The sequence below is a fragment of the Marmota monax genome, unplaced genomic scaffold, assembly GCF_021218885.2.
Source record: "Marmota monax isolate L192 unplaced genomic scaffold, Marmota_monax_Labrador192_F-V1.1 WCK01_AAM20220418_F8-fsc00014, whole genome shotgun sequence".
Taxonomy (NCBI): Eukaryota; Metazoa; Chordata; class Mammalia; order Rodentia; family Sciuridae; genus Marmota; species Marmota monax.
In genome coordinates, this window is record NW_026695222.1 from 23,767,022 (window position 1) to 23,790,236 (window position 23,215).

The following is a 23,215-nucleotide window of genomic DNA, read 5'->3' on the forward strand; positions in this document are numbered from 1 at the left end:
ACCAACGACAGGCCTATAAGTCTTCCTTCCAATCTCAGGGGCTTTAGAAAATGACAAGAAAGTTGAGTTCGCCTTGGAAAGGGAAACCTGAATAAATTAACCCATGGACTATCAGCATGACCTTGTGTGTTGGCCCCACTGCCTTGGATTCACTTCCCTGCCAAACTGTTCCAACTCCTCTTTATCCTTCAAGACCCCAAAGAACCACTACCCTCTGTGGAAATACTCCCTGATTCTCTGGGGCAACTGGCTGCTTCCTGCTCTGTGTTCCCAGGCCCTGACCTTGCTCCAGCACTCAGAGCAGTCTATGATGGGCCTGGGTCTTCTCTGTGAGAGTGACAATTCCTTAAATGCAGATGTGTCAAATCCACCTTTGCAAACCCAGTAGCTGAAGCCACAGTGACTTTAGAGCATTAACTCCACCAGGGAGGGAGTTGATTCAAGAGGGTTTTTAGCAGGGCATGATGGCGCACACCTATAATCTCAGTAGACTTGAGAGGCTGAAGCAGGAGGATTGCAAGTTGGAGGCCAGCCTAGGAAACTTAGTAAGACCCTGTCTCAAAATAAAAAATCAAAAGGGTTAGGGGTAGCTCAATGGTAGAGTACCCCTAGGTTCAATCCCTAGTACTGAAAACAAAAACACTTCTGCAGAGCTGCTGAAGGAACGTGAACAGGAAGTCCTCCAGGGTGAGGAGACGCTGATCCTAGAGGCACTGAACTTTCATCACACACTACCTGGAAGTGCCAAGCAGGTCAGGCTGCTAAGTGAGGTGAGCGGGGCCCTAAAAGGCCCAGGAAACTCTCACCTGTGTGGAGGCCTCCCTCCAGGGCCACAGAGCACTTGTGAAGACGACCCCACCCACGTGAACTTTGTAACTGCTCTTCAGCCTTCCTCCCAGGAGGCCTAGCTCTCCTTTGCCAAGGGGATGCCGCCCAAGTGCAGCTGACACAGAACTCAGGATAGTAAGACACAGAAAGGAGTAAGGCAGGCTAAGACACACACACACACACACACACACACACAAGATGTAGGTGAAAAAAAATGAGATGAGAGTAACTATTGCCATGAAATACTACACACACACACACACACACACACACACATACATGGTGGGGGAGAGGGAGATGGACAGACAGAGGATGAGGGGGAGAGAGAGAGACCCAAGAAAGAATCACTGATGCTCGAGGAGGTGTAATCAAAGTGACTTGGGAGGCTGAGGCAGGAGGATCCCAAGTTTGAGGCCACCCTCAGCAACTTAATGAGACCCTGTCTTAAAATAAAAATCAAAAGGGGCTGCATATATAGCTCATAATTAGGGCATCACTGGGTTCAATCCAAGAAAGAAGTAAGGAATTAAAGAGTGGGGTGGGGGGAAGGAAAGAAAGAAAAGAGACAGGCAGACTGTCTTTCATATAGTGCTCTCAGGTTTGCTGGGCTGCAGGCTTCCGTACGGATATGAGAAAGTAACACACAAAACACTGGAATGCGGATTTCATTATCTCCAGTTTACTTTAATTTGCTTGTTTACACACAGATCCGTGTGTACATAACAGTGGCAAGAGCCATTCTCTAAACACAATCTGGTACCCAGACATGACAGACGCACGGGAAATGAGGGCCAGGGAAGGAACCTCCAGAGAGGCCAGATAAGCATGGCAGAACTCTGCCATCAGAGATACCCTCAGAGCCTCTTGTCCAGCACCTGAGGACAACAGACACTTCTCAAAAGATATGAGATATTCAACCTGAGACCCAGACTCCAAGTTGCCCCCCAAAAATGTCAGTTCCTCTGCCTTCCATAAAGAAACCAGAATATTCCAAAGGCTGTCAAGAAAAAGGAGGATGGAGATTTTCAACTGCTAAGAACAGATGCTCAGCACTTTATAGGCATCATTTCCCATAATCCCAACAGCATCATCTCCACTTTCCCAGTGGGGAAGACGAGGCTTGCACATAGTCACAGCTTCTGGGGGTGATGCTAAGATACGAGCCCACACCTGACCTTTGCCTGGGCCCAAACTCTTATCATGCCGTAGTGTGTCACATGGTGAGAGTGCACATGCTCCAGAGGAAAAGGCAAGGGTGCTGAGGGACCAGGGCGCAGCTCAGAGGCAGAGCACTTGCCTAGCACACGTGAGGCTCTGGTTCCATCCTTGGCACCACAGAAAAAAAGAAAAAGCACTAAGAATGAATAAATGGTGGAAGCCGGATGCACACAGCAGGCCGGGTAACTGACAGTCCCCCTTGTACTTAATTTAGTGTTAAGCCTGCACCAGACTTCGTGAGAAAAATGAACTTCTGAAGTCACCCTCCACTTAGTCCCCTTTGGTGCTGAACATGAAGCTTAGGAAAGACTCAATCCCTGGACATGCGCCTGCAACTGACCTCAGGCCCACTCCACCCCCGGTTTATGGATGGAAACCCCAAGGGTGGAATAGGTCATTCCCACGGTGAGCCCATCTAGCCAAAGCACTGTAGTGATGCCTCACTGTGCATTTCTTCCCCTTTGGGGACAACATGGTACGTCTCACGTTTTGATCAATAAAGCTGACCCACAGCAAAATGGGATACGAAAGACATATTTTAAATATCTTTATATAAAAAGATTTACCCTGAAGATCGACCAAGCTCCTTACCACCAAAGCCTGAGCTAAGTAAGCCAGGCGGGGAGAGCTTACGTTAATGCTATTATCTGGCTCCACGCCTCAGGCCATCAACCAGAAGGCAGGGCTTGGTTTGAAAGGCCAGAGGAGACAGTCTGGAAGAGAGGACATCTTGTGGACCTGTGCCCTGTGAGATGGAGTGAAAGGTTTTCTGACCCTTCCCAGCACTCTCACAGTGAAGGCCACAGAATGACAAGGCTGGAAAAGAGGAGAGGAAAGGTCCTGGATCGGGCCCAGGTTTTGTGTTTCATTGATGGTGCAAGGAAGAGGAGGTGGGGCCAACGTCAGGCCACCAAGTGTAGAGATGTCTTTGCCAACGGCCTGGCTGCTGGCCAGCAGAGGGAGAGTTTTATTTCACTTTCGAATTATCCCCATCTTATCCAAAGGTAAAAGTGCCCTGGGCACAGTACAGGGACCAATGCTCTTATGTATGACCCTGAAGCACTCTTCAGTCTACACCTGATACCTGGTCAGGAAGGTTTCAGTACAAATACACATTTTACTAAACTATTCTGACTCAGCTTAAAATCCATCAGATTATTAAAATGCCAGCTTTCCGGTTTTATTCTTAACAGAGGAAACAACCTCACGAGGTGTAATTCCTCTAAAGCCAAGAATTTGGTTTATAAAAAGTAAATTAGTGTTCTAAAAAGACTCCTCAAAACAATCTACACATAACAAAAGCACAGTACTGAACTGTGAGTTGTTTTCAGGAGTTTTGTTGACAAAGAACAAATGTCATAGTTGTTATTAAAAACTATAAAGCATTCACTCAAAAGAGAAAAAAACATGACCGTATTGCTCCAAAAACCAACATAACAATAGACAATGAACAGAAAAATATCATTGTTTGTGACACAAAAATCACCCAATACTCAGTGGCACAGGCACTGTGTTTTAAGGGACTGATTTTGGAGGCTGAGCACAGCCGGCTGCAATACTCAACATTCCAAGGAGGAAACAAACAGCTGCCACCGAGTGTCTTTCGGGGACTGGGGTGTTTTATGAAGAACCTGATGGGAAGAGATGCTTCTGCCAAATCTACAGGGAGGAATACTGTTGCAACAACGGCTCTAACAGCCGCTTAAGTCAAAGGACAATTCAACTCTGGGAGATGGCAGCACAGGACCGGAGCTCTGCCTCCCCTTGGGCCATGCCAGGGAGGCCGTACTGATTCTGTCTTTTCAGGGCCTACCTACCCCCTCAGAGACAAAGGGGGTGTTTCAGGTTAAAGTCAAGTCTTTCCACCGGTGAAAAGTGCCTGGTGGGAACAGTGATGTTTGTGATATAGGCAATGTCACCAAGAAGAGTCTGAGGACTAAACTCACTCCCCAGACTCATCCACCTCTCCACCCACAACTGCCTGCAAACATCCTGTCTGAAAAGGGATCCAGAATTCAGCTCATAACTAACCAAATAAGTGGGAAATACATTATCTGTCGTCCTGCTGTCCCCTTTTGTTTCCTCTCTTATTTCTTGTAACTGTCTTGCTTCAAATTCAAGCTAGAGCTCTGGGGAGGAAGTCCAGGGGAGAAGGATTTCAGATACCAAAACCCATATGTCCCATACCAGCCCAGCAAACCAAACAAGGTACCAAACACCTTCTGGGACAAGTCATGGAAATAGACGGCCGTGCACAGAAACATCCACACCCAGATGAAGGTCAAGAAGCCCAGGGCGACCACCAGGGTGGTGATGGCCATGTGGAGGCAGTGGCTTCGGTCCGTCTTCACCTCGTGCAGCACGGCCATCTCCTCCACAATCATGAGGGCACAGAAGGTCAGCAGGAAGGAGTGGCCTGAGATGTCAAAGCCGTGCCAGAAGCCTCCTTCCCTGTGGCACTGCTGCTTGCTTCGATGCTCCTCTCGGACCCCCTCCAGGGCCGGCGACTGGTAGCAGCTGCCTGTGTAGTGCTCGATGTTGGAGAACAGGGCTGTGCAGACGTACCAGATGGCCGTGCCCACGAGTAGAGTGCTCAGTCGCCGCAGGACCACTCCGGCCTTGCCTGTCAGGTGGTAGTTGGTGAGAGCAATGAAAGGCAGGAGGAGACAGAATGTCCAAGCCCAGGCCAGTTTGACAAAATACCTGACAGAGGAGGAAAGTGGAGATGAAGAAGGGCCATGGTGGGGAGGAAACAAAGTCATGGCTCAGGCGCCCTCACTCCCAAGGGAGGATGAGTGAGAAAAGATGATCAACGCTACAGACCCTAACAGCTCTCGCGTTGCCAGTGCTTCCTATATGCCCCCCTTACTAAGGACTTTTAACTATTTAAGTCTGTGTTATTAGGGGCTCCATTTTGTACTTAAAGAAACTGAGGCACAGGGAGCGTCATTCCAAATTGGAGGTTGTAAATCAGGCATGTAAATCAGGTGGCATACACCTGTAATCCCAGCGACTTGGGAGGCTGACATAGGAGGAATGCAAGTTTGAGGTCAGCCTTGGCAACTCAGCGAGGCTCTGTCTCAAAGAAAAAAAGGAGGAGTGCTGGATGTAGCTTAGTGGTAGAGTGCCCCTGAATCCAAACCCAGTACCACACAGTGGAGGTTGTAACTGGTAGAGTGGGGCCTGAGCTGCTTGTAGGGGCACATGCCAATAATTCCAGCTACTCAAAATGTCTGAGGAAGAAGGATTTCAGTTTAAGGCCAGCCTGGGTAACACGGTGAGACCCTGCCTTAAAAAAAAAAAAAAAGGAAAAAAGAAGAACAGGGCTGGGGATATAGCTCGGTGGTAGACTGCTGGTCTAGAATGTTCAAGGTTGTGTGTTTGAATCCCAGTACAGCTGAGAAAAGAAAAAAAAAAATTCTGGGTCTATGATTTTAGCATTATATTATTTGCTCATGGAAACAATAGTAATTGAGCATCTACCAAATGGAGCTTTCATACACGTTCACTCTCTTTCCTTTCTCCCCCTCCCACCATGGTGCTGGGATCAAACCCGGTTCTCACACAAGCTAGGCAAGTGTTCTACCACCAAGCTACAACCCCAGCCCCCACGTTCACTTTCTACAGAAGACTCACAATCACCTTGGGAGGAAGATGTCATTTGTCTCATTTTATGAACAAAAGAGCACAACTCAAACCGTGCTTTGCCAGTCTAGAAGCCCATGCTCCCCTGCCACACCACTGTTCCTTCCTGAACTGCAGAAGAAGTCCTGGAACAAAGAGCTTTCCTTCAAGCTAAAAGACCCGGGTTCAAATCCTGCTGACTTCACTTGTTACTACTTGTTTCCATGGCTTTTAAGCAGAGCTTAAATGGTTTTCAAAATTGCTTCCAGATCCCATGATTCAACACTAGCTCTCCTAGTTTGGAACACTAATTCCAAACTAGGAATCCATGGCTACCCCCAAACAACAGGGACTCCTGTGCCAGGCTGCTTGGCTCCCAGTTCATCCAGGTCAGATAAAGCAGCAGCTGCCTTGTCTAGCTCCCCTGTGCCCATGAAAGGTGAATGGCCCGAGGACTAGCTGTGGGAACACAGGAATGGGACTGGAGGCTTCTACCACTCTCACCACCTATTCTTAGCCCAGCCACCAAGAATGGGTGAGGATAAATGGTGGGCCAAGGACAGAATGCCCCTTTCCTAGGTTCCAGTGGTTTCTCAGACACACAAGGGCCTGTCAGTAAAATCTTCACTGGCACCGATAAGGATGGACTTGCCAGAGCCAAGACCTGTCAGGCATATGAAGCTGCCTGGGAAGGAAACCAGGGTTTGAAATGGACAAAGTTGGGCTGAGTCTCAGGGGATGCTGAAGACAATCCTGAAGAATTAGGCTCACATTAAGGGAGACGCAGGCCAGGCAAAGTGCTCTACCACTGAGCCCCAGCCCTTCCATTACTCCACGTTTTTGTGCAATAAACTTACATTCTGGTTGTCTTAAAAAAAAAAAAAAAAGGTAAAGAAGTGGGTGGTGGAGTTAAGGAGATGTCCCCAACAGCTCAGCTGGGACAGCTTTTCTGGGCCACTGGCCATCCACTCTGGATGGCTGAGAAGGTCCAAGGAGATCCAGGAGAAAGGTCATAGACCAGAGGTTTACTTTCCCGGGGCCAGTCTCTTGGAGTGGGGATTCTGTCGCAGGCTGGGGACAGGCTCTCAAAGTTGTTGGGGGGAGGGGGGCGTCTTTAAAAATAATGGTGCTAGGACTTTGTCACAGGGGAGATCTGACATAGGGTGGAGGAGCGGGGTCTGACATACAGGCACAGGCAGGAGGGAGCTGGCATCTCCCAAACAGGGCAGGGGACAGCTCCCGACGCCAAGAGGAGGTGGGGGCAACAGCGACACGGGCTGGTCCATCGCCCCATCCCACTCAGCACGCCCCCCACGGGCACCCTCGCCCCTGTCCGTCCCTGCCTGCCGGTCATACCCGGGCTGTCAACCTGAACCTGCCAACACGAAGTGCTAGTAACACTGGCTATTCCGGGGTCCCTGAGTCGTGACACGCGCGCAGCGCTGCTGTCACGACGGTAAGGTTCTCTCTTCCCACGACTGGTCCGCCCGGCCCGCTGACCCCGGTTTCTCGGGCGCTGGCCGGCAGGCTATGGCGTGGCCAGGAGGACCCGGGGTGCACTCACACGTTGAGGACGTTGCGTTTGTTGCTGAGGAAACTCTCGGGCAGCGGGGAGAGCTCCTTGAGGAGGGAGCCCGCCACCATGGAAGTCACCAGCGCCCACGGCAGGTAGCGCCGCACCGCAGCCCGCACCAGCGTTCCGCGGAGAAACCACGCGCAGCGCTCCAGGTGCTCCATGCCGGACCTCGACGGCCACCGTCCGCCTCTCGGTGCCCTCTCGGCCACCGTCTTACCCTTCGCCAGGGCCGGCGCGGCCGCCTCCTTTCGAGCGCATGCGCGCTGACTGTGGATTTCACTGTAAGGAGCCCGCGCGCTCCCTCTGGTGACCACAGGCGACCTCTGCAGCGTGCTTCTCTGCGGTGCCACGCTCCCTGCTCCTCCTACAGGCTGCGCTTGCTCTGGTCTGGGAAAAAGCGCCTGTGAGATTATTTGCTGGAGGCTGGGATAGAACAGATAGAGCCCAGTAGGAACTGGAACAGTGGTCACAGCACCATTTAGCCTCTCTTGGAGACTTGGAGACATCTCCTCTCTCTGAGCTTCATTTTTTTTCATCTGTCACATGGAGAAGAGAGGATCTACCTTTCCCTGAGACTGGTTAATGAACTTAGGGGTTCTTTTTGGCGGTCCAGGTGTGGAGACATGAGATGACACTTTACTGGAAAGTAAATCCATAAAATAATTATTAAATTTGAAATTTAAGTTATTAAATGTACTTTCATTTAAAATAGCTGTGCGTAATCGTATGGTAAAATAAAATAGCTGTGCGTACTGAGTGAAAATACTGGATGGCAAGGGTTAATGGAGAGCACATGAAGGTTTTGTGGGGTTTGTTTTGTTTTTGTGGTGCTGAGGATTGAACCCAGGGCCTTGTGGATGGGAGACAAGCACTCTACCAACTGAGCTCTAACCCCAGCCCCACATGAGGGTTTGAGAGACCCAGTCACTCAGTCCCCTGTCAAGCTGGGTGTCTATGAAAGGGTTTCCCAAACTTGAGTCCTTCCTTGGCCCCTGTATAAGTGGTCTGTGGCAACCATATAAATCACCATAAATGTGTTGGTTTAAAACAAAGGAATTTTTTCTTTCACGTTTCTGGAAGCCAGAAGTCCAAGGTGTTGCCAGGGTAGATTCGTCCTGGAGACAGTGGGGGAGAACCCCCATACCTCTCTCCGTGGCAGTCCTTGGCGACCCTCGGCTTATAACTGCATCCTACTGTCAGGCCTCCATCTTCCTGCACATGTATCCCCATGTCTGTGTGTCCCCTCTGTTGTCATTGAAGAGGCCCCATCCTAAATCCACTGAGATCCTTAATTTACTTATACCTGCAAAGACTATTTCCAAGGAAGGTCACATTCCTAGGCACCAGTCATTAGAACTAGGACATATCTTTTGTGTGGTGGGGGGTCATCATTTGACCTATTCCTGCCTACTTTTACTATGTCTATATACCATAAATTCTGTTATTTAATTAATATTTTTTAAACAATACACATTTAAAATGTGCATACCTACTGAATACCCTCCCAAGAAAACTATCCAGGTAGTCATGGATTTGATGTGCCAGTTATATTTCTTCCATTCAAAGAAAACCTTTCTATTGAAATGTTATCATTGTTATCCAGGCACAGTGGCACATCCCTGTAATCCCAATGGCTCAGGAGGCTGAGGCAGGAGGATTGTGAGTACAAACCCAGCCTCAGTCACTTAGCAAGGCCCTAAACAACTCAGTGAGACCCTGTCTCTAAATAAAATACAAAAAAGAGTTGGGGCTGTGGCTCAGTGATTGAGTGCCCCTGGGTTCAATCCCCAATACCGAGAGAGAGAGAGAGAGAGAGAGAGAGAGAGAGAGAGAGAGAAATATTATCATTGCTAACAGACTAAAATTATCTCATGTCCATATACCAAGGACAGCTACCATACTTTGGGAAATAATGTCTGATTTATGCCTATCATGGACTGATTTTTGAAGTATCTCATACAGAGAATCAATAATTAATGAAACTAAAAGTAATAATTCCTTAAAACCCATCCTAAGATGATCTTCATGTCTGTAAATTGCATTTATCTGATTGGGGTTCTTATATGGCAAGATATTTCTGGGCCTTCAAATAGCTAGGTTTAAAAAAGAAAATACAGGGATAATTATACTAATTTGACTTTTTGTTGTTTGTGAAGGCAGCTTGTAAATAGAAGTTGAAACCATCTCCATCTCCTTAAGATTGGCTGGTGCAGCTTACCAAGACTTTCAGTAGCATACACCATAATGGGAAAAGGGAGGGAGGCTGGGTTTGTTTGAGTGGCAGCTCTACCTTAATAACTGGGTGGTTCCCCTAGTGGAAATCCAGATGCTGATCCCCTGACTCAATGGGAAAAGAGGGCTGGGTGAACAGAAATGCTAGACAGCATCCAGAGGGCCATCAAAAAGGTACCTCCTGAAAGTTCGGGCTGGGATTTGCATTTCTAAAGAAAGGAAATGGGTTTGTTTCATTGGAAATAATGCAGCTTCCTTCCTGGAGATTGTTGAAGACAGGTTTGAACTTGGTCCTAAAGAATTGTTGAAGGTCTCTAGAGCAGTTCTCATATATATTTTTTAAAATTCAACCCCCATTAGGAAATACATATATATGTTTGGAGTCCAGCGATAATCCCTTAGAGAGCCAGTTCATATAGGCCTGAGAGAGCTGGGTGTTAAATTTTCAGAACTTTTGCAAAAATGATTGTTAAACACAGCCATATAAAGAATTCTATTATATAAACTAATGAACTGAAAATAAATATCTAAACCCCATCACTGCCTAATTATTTTATTATGTTATTATTATCTATGTTTTGTTTGTTTTTTTTGCAGTCCTGGGGATTGAAACCAGAGCTGCTCAACCATTGAGCTACATCCCAGCTTTCCCCTGACCCCTCCTCCTCCTGCCCTCCTCCTCATTCTCCTTCTTCTTTTTAATTTTGAGACAAGGTCTTGCTAAATTGCTTAGGTTTGCCTTGAACTTGAGATCTTTCTGCCTCAACCACCTGAGTAGCTGGGATTATAGGTGTATACCAGTGTCCCTGCCTATCACCCATGTTCTTGAGGTTGCTTACATTTGTCTTATCTGCACAGAACGCTCCTGTATAACTCTTCTCCTCTGTGATATCACATTGGTACCTTAAAATCAGACTGAGTAGGAGTATTTACACTAAGGAAATTGGCAAGTCCACAAATTAAGGCTTTAATGTATACATTGATTGCAACTCCGTTTGTCAAAACGTGGTTGAGCTGAAATCATATGTTGGCTATAGATAGAAGAGTCCAGCAAAAATCAATAAAAGCATTCTGTGAAATCAATTAATTATATTTGCAACAGAGCATTATATATTCATAACTTGTAAATCATGTGCTACACATTCTTTATATTGAGAAAAATTTACAATAAGCCTATATATATACTTATACACGTTCCCCTACAGAACAAGTAACATTTACCACCAGATCATTGTTTGTAATCTAGTACACACATAAAAATATATGTAGCATATAAATGATTATATATGCCAATAGATATTTAGTTATAGATAGAGCTTCATGACAGTTCAAGACATGTGTAAAGCACTGTCATGTGTAAAGCACTCTGATCATTTCTACCCAATCATAAACTCGGTTTAATTTTTTAAAATGCTGGTCATTATTCACTGAATTTATTTCATACATTCATAGTATAATTTGAAAAATGCAAATTAGGAAATTTTAAGGCATCAGAGAATGATACCCTTTCCCTTCTCCACCAGAGGGAGACGGAAGACCACAAATATTGGGCTTCTCCCCGCCTGAGACCTCAGTGGTATCACCTAATTGTTGATTTTCATCCTTCATTTGTTGATTCTACAAATGCTTGTTAGAAGTGTTGTCTCTGGGGCTGGGGTTGTGGCTCAGTGGTGGAGCGCTTGCCTTGCATGTGTGAGGCACTGGGTTGGATCCTCAGTACCACATAAAAATAAACAAATAAAATAAAGGCATTCTGTCCATCTACAGCTACAAAATAAATTTTTTAAAAAAAGTAATATTGTCTCTGCACAAATAAATGGATTGGTATCCCATGTTCATGGATTGGAACAATTAATATCATTGAAATACTGATACTACTCAAAGTGATCTACAAATACAATGTAATCCCTATCAAAATTCCAATGTCTTTTTCATAGAAATTTGAAAAAAAAAAAAAAAAACCCTAAAGTCCATGTGGAACCATAGGAAAAAAAAAAAAAACAACAAAACTTTAAATAGCCAATGCAATCATGAGCCAAATGAACAAAGCTGGATTCATCACCCTACTTGACAAAGTGGTAGTAGCTAAAACAGCACAGTACTGATATAAAAATAGACATCTTGACCAAATGAACAGAATAGAGAGCTCAGAAATGAACCCCCATATGTATATAGTCAATTAATCATCAACGAAGTTACCAAGAAAATACTGGAAAAGGACAATTTTTTTCCAAACGATGTCAGGAAAATTGGATATCCATATGCAGTAGAATATAATTGAACCCTTACCTCACACTATAAACAAAAATCATCTCAAATGGATTAAAAATTTAAACATAAGACATGAAACTATAAAGCTCTTAGAAGAAAATAAAGGGCAAAACTATACGCTATTGGTTTGGGCAATTATTTTCAAGATTGGATCTTAAAAGTGCAAGCAACAAAAACAAAAATAAACAAATCGGATTACATCAAACTAAAAAGTTTCTGCACATCAAAGTAAACAGCGGAGTGAAGAAGCAACCTGAAGAATGAGAGAGAATATTTGCGAGTCATGTATCTGAGAGGGGGTTAATACCCCAAATATGTAAGAAACTCAACCACGCTACAGAAAGGAAACAATCTCATTTGAAAATGTACAATGGAACTGAATAAACATTTTTTCAAATGCAGACACACACATGTCCACAGATATATGTAAAGATTCTCAACACCATCATTCATTGGGGGAAATGCAAATTATAACCACAAGGAAATATTACATGTCAGATGACTGTCATCAAAAAGATAAGACATGGGTGTTGGTGTAAATAAAAGGGAATCCTTGTACAAAATTGATAGAAATGTAAATTAGTAGAGCTAGTATGGAAAAAGTTTATGTTTGTATTTTATTAAAAATAAAATTACCGGGGCTGGGGATGTGGCTCAAGCGGTAGCGTGCTCGCCTGGCGTGCGTGCGGCCCGGGTTCGATCCTCAGCACCACATACAAACAAAGATGTTGTGTCCACTGAGAACTAAAATAAATAAATATTAAAAATTCTCTCTCTCATCTCTCTAAAAAAAAAAAAATAAAAAAAATAAAATAAAATTACCACTGGGTGCGGTGGCTCGGGAAGCTGAGGCGGGAAGATTGTGAGTTCAAAGCAACTCAGTGAAACCCTGGAAATAAACAAAATAGGGCTGGGAATGTGGCTCAGTGGGCAAGTGCCCCTGAGTTCAATCCTCAGTACCAAAAAACAAAAAACAAAAAACAAAAAAAGCAAAAAAACATTACCACGTAATTCAGTAATCCAGAAGTTGTATAATCAATGTAAGATGTTTGCTCTCCTGTGCTCATTACATCATTATTCACAATGGCCAAGTTGTGGAATCAATCCAAATGTCTGTGATGGGATAGAGAAAATGTCACTTATCTACATAGTGAAATATTATTCAGTCTTTAAAAAGAGATTCTGGCCTTTGTGACAACTTCAATGGAATTGGAGAACATCATGCTAAGTAAAACAAGCTAGGCACAGAAAGACAACCAAACTCAGGAAGGATTGCATGGAAATCATCTGAGGTCAGATTACATTTTAGCAAGGTTGGACATTTAGAAAATATATATATGACTAAAGTCAAAGGAAATTAAGTGTATGCTACCTTTGCATAAGTAATTTTCATTCTTCATAACCACATTACATCATGATACTCATAATTTATATGGGGATTAAACTCTTTTAGATAGAATACCAAAAAATGAGAGTGTCTCCATTGGAAAAGAGATCTTTATTTTGATGGTGATTTTGGTCTGTTTTAAAGTAAATTGATCTGTGTCACTTGGTTCAATGGAAAAAACTATAATCTCTCTATGGATTAGCAGTCTCCATCAAAGATTACACTTCAACTTACTTAATAGTTCATTTTCCATTTCTCCCACTTGAGGGTAGCGAATGTTGTCTGTTTTGTTCATTGGTGCATCCTAAGTGTCTCAGGTGGGTTCTGACACTGACCAAGCACACACACAAACATGTTTTTGAGTAAATTAAAGAAGTATTACTATTATCATTAGTGCTGGGGCTCAAACCTAGAGCCTCAAGCATGCAAATACATTTTACCACTAAGTTGTTCCCCCAGCCTAAAATATCATCACTACTACTGAAGGGAAAGTGAGAGTCAAGAGACAGGTAAGGGAGAAATGAAAGACGGAGACCAGGCAGAGACACACACAAGACCAGTCAGAGCTGACAAATAAAGGCCATCTCTCTGTAGGAGAGAGAGGCAAAACAGGCTTGAGTTCTGGGACTTTTATGGGGGAGGCTCAGGAATCAGAGCTGGGCGGGTGCTAATGTGGGCGGTTAAGGGTTGGGTTGGTGTGAGGGAGTGCTGAGCCCTTGTCAGAAATGCCCTTGGGCTGGAAAGTGAAACTTTTTCCTTAAAATGGAAACTGTCACTTAAGATGGCCATCCAGGTGCTAAGCAAGGACCTTATATCCCCCTCCTTTTTTTGTTTTTACTGGGCCATTAGGGAACAGGGATGTAGGTCAATCTTCTATAACTACTTCCTCCTGGGAAGGGGCAGAATTTGAATCCCTTATTAGGGGCGCAGGATATGACTGGAAGGATGACAGAGGTTGATTGGTGGTGGAACACTGTCCCTGGTGGCCCAATTTTTGGTGAGAGATTGGTATTCCTGTAACAAAATCTGGTTTATAGTTTGGCTAGAGATTTTTTGGATCTGGTCTTGAACCAGTCTAATGGTGCAGAGGGCAAGCATTAACAGAAGGCCTATGACAAGGAGAGGGGTCAGGAAAGGAAGTGCCCACGGGAGAAGGGAGTTACTTGGCTGCCATCCTTCAGTAGAGAAAAGCTGTTGTTTCCGATGTTCAAGGTCCTGTTGGAGTTGTTCTATCTTGTCCTTTAGTATACCAGATTAATTGACATAAATATAGCATTCCTCCTGTAGTACAGACAAAGTCCACCTTTTTCGGCCATAAAAAAACCAAGACCCCTTTGATTCTGCAGAACCACAGCAGCTAAAGAATCAAGCTGGGACTGTATGGTTAGTATGGTTTGAGCAAGTTGCTGTCAGTCTCCTAGAAATCAGAATGGCAATTCCTGGGAATGGTCCCCCTGGGAGGTGAGTGCAGGATGAGGGAGGAGGGCAAAAATGAAAAAGGGAAGGATGGTACTCATGGTTCTGCAGTGTCCTCGTGGTCCTCAGAGACTGAAGGAAGATTGGGGGTTCCGGCCTTGGAGAAATGCAGCTTGGGAGGGCCTGTGGGTGTCACTGTATAAAAGGGCAGAGAAAACCGTTTTAAATGGAAGTTATGAACCCAATATGGGATGCCCTCAAGGCGGGCCATCCAGGGGGTGGTAAGAATGACCCGATAGGGTCCAGTCCATTTTGTGGAGAGGAGGAGGGAGGCCTGTTGGGGGTGGAGGTTAAAAAGTACCAGGTCACCAGGAGACAGAGTGGGAGAAGGGGAAGAGGCAGAACTAGGCTTTGCCAGAACAGCATTACTGTATTAAGGAAGATTCCTAATGTATGCAAGAAGGGGCCAGAAAAGATGAGGAGCAAGGGGTAGTGGAGAATCAGGGGTGGTGAGCTGAGCAGGGAGCTAGGCCATCCATATAAGAGCTTAAAAAAGGAGATGTTGAATGGCTTCTTTGGGAGGGCTCGTAACCTAAGAAGAGCCAAGGAAAGGAGTTTAGTCCAATCTAAAAGTAATTCAAGGAACAGTTTAGTGAGAAAGTTCTTCAATGTCTGGTTGGTAAGTTCCACCTTGCCAGAGGACTGGAGATGCTAGGGGATATGAAAACACCAGGAGATGTTGGGTGCCTTAGCTACAGAACGTGAAACATGGGAAGTAAATTCAAGACCATTATCAGACTGGGGCGAGGAGGGAGGTTAAATGGGAGAAGAATGTGTTGACCCATCCCGAGAGGGTGTTGACATGTTCCAAGAGAAATTTGTACCATTTGACCAGGGGTATATGGGTGAAATCCAGCTGCCTATCAGAGCAGGGGAGATGTCCTCTTGCCTGGTATAAATGGAAGGCAGGTGGGTGTAGATTGGAGGTGGGATTGGTTTGGGGGCAGATTTCACAGGAGGTAGAGAGGGTAGAGAGAGATTGTATGTCCTCTGGAGAGAGTTTAAGGTGGGAAGTGAGAAATTGTTTTAAAGATGTGGTGTTAGGGTGAAAGAGGTTGTGAAGGAAGGTAAGCATCTGTTGGGTGTCAGGTAGGGAAGAGTCCATCAGAGGACTAGCAAGGCAGAGGACCACAGGTGGAGTAGGCTCTCCAAGGGCAGCGGCCCTCACCTCAGTCTGATGGGATTTACAATGTGAGATTCCAATGATGTCTGAAGGAGATCGGAGATAAAGGGGGCATTAGTAATTGAAGTTCCCTTGGTGGTAAGGAATCCATGCTCCTTCCAAATAACAGGGTGGGAGAGAAGTATGTGGAAAGCATATTTAGAGTCAGTGTAGATATTGAGGGAGGCTCTTTTTGCCAAAGTGAAGGCTCTGATGAGGGCAACCAGTTCAGCCTGCTGATTTGGATGTATTCCTGGGGAGGGGAGCTGCTTCCACAACCAAGGTTAGAGAGACTGTAGCACACCCTGCCCCACGAACTCCCTCCTGAAAGAAGGAGGAGCCATCTGTGAACCCTGTGCAGGTTGCCTGGAGCAAGGGGCCTTCCTGTGTGTGGGAGGGATGTGGAAGAAGCTCCTCCAGAGTTTCAGTGCATGAATGGGTAAGAGGAGAAGAAGTGGAAGAGTCCTGAGGAGTGGGGAGGAGAGTAGCAGGGTTTAAAAGTGAGCACGTGTGGAATGTGAGAGTGGGATCTTCCACCAGGGAAACCTGTAGAGATAAAAGGCAACAGGGGGATAGGGAAGGTAAGCCCTTGTAGGTGAGGAGTTCCTTTAGGTGATGGGGAGACAGGATGGTGAGTGGGGCCCCAGAGATGAGTTTCTTTGACTCATTAATGAGTAGAGAGGCTACGGCCAATGTTGGTAGGCAAGGGGCCCATCCCTGAATAGTAGGGTCAAGACCCTTTGATAGATAAGCCACAGGGGCAAAGGTTGTGTGTCCGAGCTTGTGTCTGAGGATCCCTAGAGCAAATCCCTGCTTTTCAGACACATAAAAGTGAAATGGGCTTGTGAGATCAGGGAGATGGAGAGCGGGGGCCTGGAGGAGGGTCTGCTAGAGCCTGGTGAAGGGCTTTGTAACAGAGTGCAAGAGGGGTTCAGAAAGTGGGCCCGGGCCGCATCATATAAAGGCTTAGCCCCAGTATAGAGTAGTTAGGAATCCAAGCTCTGAGGAATCCTGCCATATCTAGAAAGGAGAGATTTCTTCCTTAGTAGAGGGTGTTGGTATATTAGAGATAAGGCCCTTTCTATCAATGATAATAGCTTTGTGGATAGGGTCAGGAGGAGGCCTAGGTATGTTACCATTGCCAAGGAAAGCTGTACCTTGGATGGAGAAACCCTATAGTCACAGGCAGAAAGGCAGTTAAGAAGTTTACAGGTGTCCTGATGACTGACCTCAAAGTGGGGACTGCAAAGAAGGAGGTCATCAGCATACTGTAGCACCATAGACTGAGTGAAATGTAGGGTTGCTAGGTCCTTAGCCAAGGCCTGTTCGAATATATAAGGGCTGTCTCGGAACCCTTGGGGAGAACTGTCCACGTAGCTGAGTGGAGTGATAAGACTCAGGGTCTGTCCATGTAAAGGCAAAAATGTCTTAAGAATCAGAATGGAGGGGAATAGAGAAGAAGGCATCTTTCAGGTCTAGTACTGAGAAGAGGTCCCAGAAGGAATGGTGGAGAGAAGGGTATAAGGATTGATTGGGACAACTGCAGAGTTGGTGAAACAGAGGTCTTGGACCAAGCAGAAGGAACCATTAGGCTTTTTCACTGCCAAGATGGGGGTGTTATAAGAGGAATGAATAGTTCTAAGGATTCCCTTTCATAAGAAGTCTTGAATGATAGGCTGTAAGCCTAGGAGTTCTTGTTGAAAGAGCAGGTATTGTGATTGGGCCAGAGGGGGTCTTTGAGATGGATGTGAATGGGCTCGTGGTGTGAGGCGATGGAAGGACTTGAAACAGCCCAGACAGTAGGGTCCACCTCGGAAGCGGGTAATGGGAGGCACTGGCAGACGGAATAGTGGATGGTCTTAAGGTAAGGGTGAGGATCAGGGGAGCGGCAGGCGAGTCTGGATGGAAGCATATATGAGGGGAGAAGGAAAGCGTAGCCCCCAATTTTGTGAGGCTGTCCCTTCCCCAAAGGGCAATAGGGCACTGTGGAATGACCAAAAAGGAGTGGATAAAAATTAGAGCCAAAAGCAAGCAAGGTGAGGTATCTGTAAGAGTTGGTAAGGTTTGCCCTCTACCCCATCAATAATGGTCATAGAACAAGTAGTAGGCCCCCAGAACTCCTTGAAGACTGAGTTTGTAGCCCCAGTGTCTAGGAGGAAGGAGACAGGACTACCTGAAATATGCAGAAATACCCCTCCAAGCGATGGTAGTGATCAGGTGATGGGGACCTGGGCCTTGTCACTCCTCTGCAGAGTTGGAAAGGGGAACCAGAAGGGCCAGATGGCTGGGGGTCGCCATGGGCTTGGGGACAGTTAATGGTCCAGTGTCCTTTCTGATGGCATTTAGAACAAAGGCCCAGAAGCTTGCGAGGCTTAGAACATGTACAAGCCCAATGACCTGTCTGACCACATTTAAAACAGGGTCCGGGTGGTCCCGAGAGATTCTTCTGTGGGCCAGTGGAACCAGGGACAGATGCTAAGGCCGGATGGACGGCTTGAGTGAGCATCTGATGTTTCTGCTTCTTGTCTCTCTCATTATACACCTTAAAGGCCATTCCTAGAACCTCAGCTTGTGGAGTTAGGAGCCTCCGTCTGGAAGGGCCTTAATATCAGGGACACTCTGGGAGAAAAAGTAGGTCATTAGTAAATGTCTCCCATCTGGAGCCTCAGGGTCCAGTTTAGTATATTGTAATACAGCCTTGGTCAGAAGGTCTAAAAATGTTAAAGGGTTTTCATTCTGATCTTGGGAGATTTACTGGAGCCTTTCATAATTGATGGCCTGTGGGCTGCCTTTCTAAGTCCTGCCATGAGGCAAGTAATGGATTGGTTTCTACTAGTTACTCCTCCAGGCAAATTAGCATCCCAACTGGGGTCCTTGTCAGGGAGTGCTTCAGTGCCAATCGGATGGGCAGGGGAGGTCAGATGTGCCTCAGCAGCATAATTTCTAGCTTGCTCCCAAACTCACCTGCTCTCCTCAGGCAGAAGGGTGTTAGGTAAGATCATATGGACATCATGGAAAGTCAAATCATATAATTGAGTCAGATACTGAAACTCTTTGTCATATGTGGTGGGACTTGAAGTGTAGGACCCCAGACGCTTTTCTATCTGTGAAAGATCTGACAAAGAAAAAGGCACATGAACCCGATTACACCATCTACCCCAGCCACCTCGTGTACAGGTCACAGAGATGCGGGTTGGGTTGGGTAGTACCCCACCCCCATTAGCATGTGGCGGAAAGAGAGAAGGGCAGAGGGGCGGAGGGGACAGTTGCAGTGGAGGCTTCATTAGAAAGAGAATCGTGGTATGGCAGGGGTTCATCTGCTGGGTCAAAGGAGAAGGAGTCCTGGGTAGGATCTTCTGTCCCTTTGGAAGCCGTTAAGGCTTGGGTTGGTGTGAGGGAGTGGTGAGCCTTTCTCAGAAACACCTTTGGGTGGGAAAGTGAAACTTTTTCTTTAAAATGGCGGCTGTCACTTAAGATGGCCATCAGATGCTAAGCAAGGACCTTATAACTACCCTTATCTAAAGGGAATGATTTTTACATTTGGTTTCTTTGTGAACAGAAGAGAAATAACAGAAAATAATAACTATGAAGCCAGGTGTGATGACACATGCCTATAATCCCAGCAACTCTGAAGGCTGAGGCAGGAGGGTCACAAGTTCAAGGCCAGCCTGGACATTTTAGGGAGACCCTGACTCAAATTAAAAAATAAAAAGGGCTGGAGATCCAGTTCAGTGGTAGAGCTCCCAGGGTTCCATCCCTAGTACTGCCAAAAAAACCCAAACAACAACAAAAAAAAACTATGAAATTATTATTTCTTTAATCTTAAGGCGTTCCCAAGATTACAAATGGCTGTGAAAGGTGCTGCATTGGAATGCTGATGGTTTGGTAGAGGATGCTTGGGGCCTTGGAGGATGGAGGGGAGGAAGGCCCAGGGAAGAACTCCTAGTCTGAAGGACTGGGGCTGGGGATCAGCCACAGGACCAGTAGGAAGCATCATCCCAGGAAGAGCAACCATCAGGTGGCTTTTGTTGGCTGGAGCTACAGACTGGGAGGGGGTGAGGCAGCCCAGGAATTGTCCCAGCAAGCGGCTCTCTCGTTGTCCATAGCTCCTGGCCAGCAAGCAGCACTCTTCATGCCGGTGACAAGTCTTTCCCTCTGAGCTCTCCTAGGTAATACCTCCCTCATTATCAACTTCTGACCACCACTATTTCTGGCCCTCGGGGATGGCTAGACACTCCCTGGAGGGAGGCAGCTGAGCAAAGCTTTTGTCTGCCAAAGGGGAGGCTGGCTGCCTGCCTCAGTGGAGAGGCTACAGCCACAGGCTGTGCCCCCAACACACACAAGCCCAGGTGTCCCGTCATCTGAGTCCACCTGGGCACAGGGTCAGGTCAGCAGGACAGGCGCTGCAAAGCAGGGACGCAGCTTCGCTCCTCTGCAGGTTACAGGGACAATGGCAGAAGGGCTTCCCCCAACCCTGCATAGCCCCTTCAAGAGCTTTCTGCTTCCTCCTCTGGCCATGTCTTCTGCACCCCTATGATGACTCCTATCTCAGACAGTCATAGGACCAAGGCCTGGGGGGAGAGAACTTCTGCTGCCTGAAGGAGTGTGGGTAAAATCAGAAAGAGACACAAGACTGGGACACACCCCAGCCTTAGGATGGTGGCTGCCTGAAAGGTCAGAGGGAGGGCATTGAGACAGAGGGCTTTTGGTGGTGCAGAGGATGTTCACGTTCTTTGCTTAGGGAAGTCACATATTTGTGCTTGGCGCACACCTGTAATTCCGGTGGTTTAGGAGGCTGAGACCGGAGGATTGCAAGTTCAAAGCCAGCCTCAGCAATACCAGGTGCTAAGCAACTCCGTGAGACCCTGTCTCTAAATAAAATACAAAATAGGACTGGTGATGTGGTTGAGTGCCCTGAGTTCAATCTCTGGTTACCCCCCCCCCCAAAAAAAAAGCCATTTAAAAATAGCTCATGCCGGAATCCCAGTGACTTGGGAGGCTGAGGCAGGAGAATCACAAGTTCCAGGCCAACCTCAGCAATGTAGTCAAGCCCTAAGCAATTTAATAAGATGCTATGTCAAAATTGAGAGAGAGAGAGAGAGAGAAAGAAGGAGGAGGGGGGGGGGAAGGAAGGAAGGAAGGAAGGAAGGAAGGAAGGAAAGAAAGAAAGAAAGGGAAAATAAAGGGGTTGGGGGTGTAGTTTAGTGTTAGAGCAACTCTCAGTTCAATTCCCAGAATAGTAAAAATAAATAAGATGTTAAGCTATACACTTGTATTTTATAAATGTTGTGTGTGTTATATTTCACAAAAATGCTATTAAAACAAATAAATAATCAAGTAACAACCAGAAAACAAGGAGTACCAGACAAGGAATAAAATTCCTAAATTCTTGGAATAGTGATTATCAGATTGAGCCCAGTGGCTTGGCATTTTGTGTCTCACAAGGACCTCAGAGGTAGGTACAGTCATTACTCCTTTCTATGAATGGAAATACTGAGGCCAAGAGAGACTAAGAAATTTAGCCAAGGTCACATGAATAACAATCCAACAGATCTGGGACTCAGGCTAAGGTCTGGGTGCCCCAGGGACAGAATGCCTAACCTCTATCCCACTGCCTCCTGGGTCTGGAGGTCCCCCTTTGAACTCATCTGCCCAATCCACAAGGTCACAGCACTTTACAGTTTACCAAGTCACATTTGATAGGGTTTGGAGACCGAGTAGTACATAATTCATAGACCTGAGTTCAAGTCTAGACTGTTTATTATTGGACGACCTGGGTCAAGTCATTTAATGTTTCCACTCTTGTAAAAAAAAAAAAAAATCAACTTCGCTGTGAGGATATGCTGAGTGTTAGGGACACAATAAATGATCACCTCTAAAATAAAGATTGTCTTTTTAGGTTCCTCGTAAGACAGGTAAAGTGTCACTGTCCCCATAGCCAGATGGGGGGGGGGGGGTGACTCAGTTCCCACACTACAGAGTTGGCCGAAGGGTCCCACCGGTCCCCTGCGCCCCGCCCTGCTGCATTCTTAGAGTCCGCAGGAATGTGCGGCGCTGGGGGCAGCGCCCGTGGCAGGCGGTGGGCGCTGACACCGAGGCTTTTCCGCTCCAGCTGCGCGGGCCCGCGACACAGCAAATTCCGCGGCCACACCTGGCTGTGCAGCTGTCCGGGCTGGACCGGCAAGGATTCCCCAGTCCTCCCGCAGCCTGTCCCCGGCCCCCGAGGGCACGGCCTTGGCCCGGACTGCAGCGCTCAGGCGCGGAGCGGAGCTCTGGGTCGGGTTCTGCAGCCAACTGCGCCGCGCTGCCCGGAGCTCCCCGCGGGCGCCTCGGGCGGGGGCTGCGGTGCCTCTGCAGACAGGCCTGGCCCATGGGACCCGCCGGCCCTCCTCCTCCTCGCTACACCTTTCTGGTTTTTTGGGAAGGCGGTTAGCCCCCTCTGATACCAGGTGTGCGGGCTCAGTCCCTGCAAACACTCTGCCAACACCCCCACTTTGTGCACACAGTAGTGCTTGCTCCCTCTTAGCTGAGTTATCCTTAATAGGAGGGACACCTCAGGTCACCCCTCCAGGCTTCATCCTGAGGGTGTGCCGGGAGTCAGTTGCTAGGGGGTTGGACAGAAAGGAAATGCCCTTTCCCTGAAGGCTGAACACTCCTTCCTCCCTCCCTTATCTTCCCTCTCCTTACCTGGAGCCCAGGGAGACTCAGGTCCATTTACCTCTGCTTACTTTTTGGGGTTACCAGGGATTGAACTCAGGGGCACTCGACCACTGAGCTACATCCCCAACCCTATTTTGTATTTTATTTAGAGACAGGATCTCACTGAGTTGCTTATCGCCTGACTTTTGCTGAGGTTGGCTTTGAACTCACGATCATCCTGCCTCAGACTCCGGAGCCGCTGGGATTACAGGCCTGCGCCACTGCGCCTGGCACCTCCGTTTACTTTCAAGCAGTCTCTCCCATCGCTCTCGCTCTCTACCCTCAAAGGCTGCCCTAACCGGCCCTTTGTTAGTTTTTCAAATGCTCCCAGTTTTCTCCAGCCTCGGGGCCTCTGCACCAGCTGTCCCCTCTTCCAGTACTGCAGGCGACTCTCCCATGACCCAGCTTCTCCTGTGGCTCAGCCAACCTCCACTCATTTTTCCTGTTTTTTTTGAGTCATATATATTACTAATATTATAATCAATTCAGTGTCTCAAAGTTCTTGGGCCATAGCTTCCCCCGCAGTTCACAATCAGACATTTAACTTCCTCCAGAAGCTTCGTGGGAGTCTGAATGGGGATCGTGTTGATCTACAGATTAATCTGGATGGATTCACAACACAAGTTTGATGTGAGGCCCTGAAGATATGGAGACAAATTAGACACAGCTCCTTCTCTGGAAGAGCTTATTTGCTTATGATCTTCCTCTTTATTTCTTTTTTACTGGTGCAGTGTATTTGTAC

The 23,215-nt window shown here is 46.8% G+C and overlaps 1 protein-coding gene across 1 annotated transcript; it reads right to left on the reverse strand.

Moving 5' to 3' along the window:
• Positions 1-1,485: 1,485 nt before the first annotated feature.
• Fitm2 (fat storage inducing transmembrane protein 2) lies at positions 1,486-7,473 on the reverse strand. Its single transcript, XM_046433818.2, has 2 exons — positions 7,235-7,473; positions 1,486-4,749 (listed from the first exon to the last, which is right to left on the reverse strand). Exons 1-2 carry the CDS (start codon positions 7,405-7,407, stop codon positions 4,134-4,136), a joined length of 789 nt encoding a protein of 262 aa, XP_046289774.1. The 5' UTR covers positions 7,408-7,473; the 3' UTR covers positions 1,486-4,133.
• Positions 7,474-23,215: the final 15,742 nt, after the last annotated feature.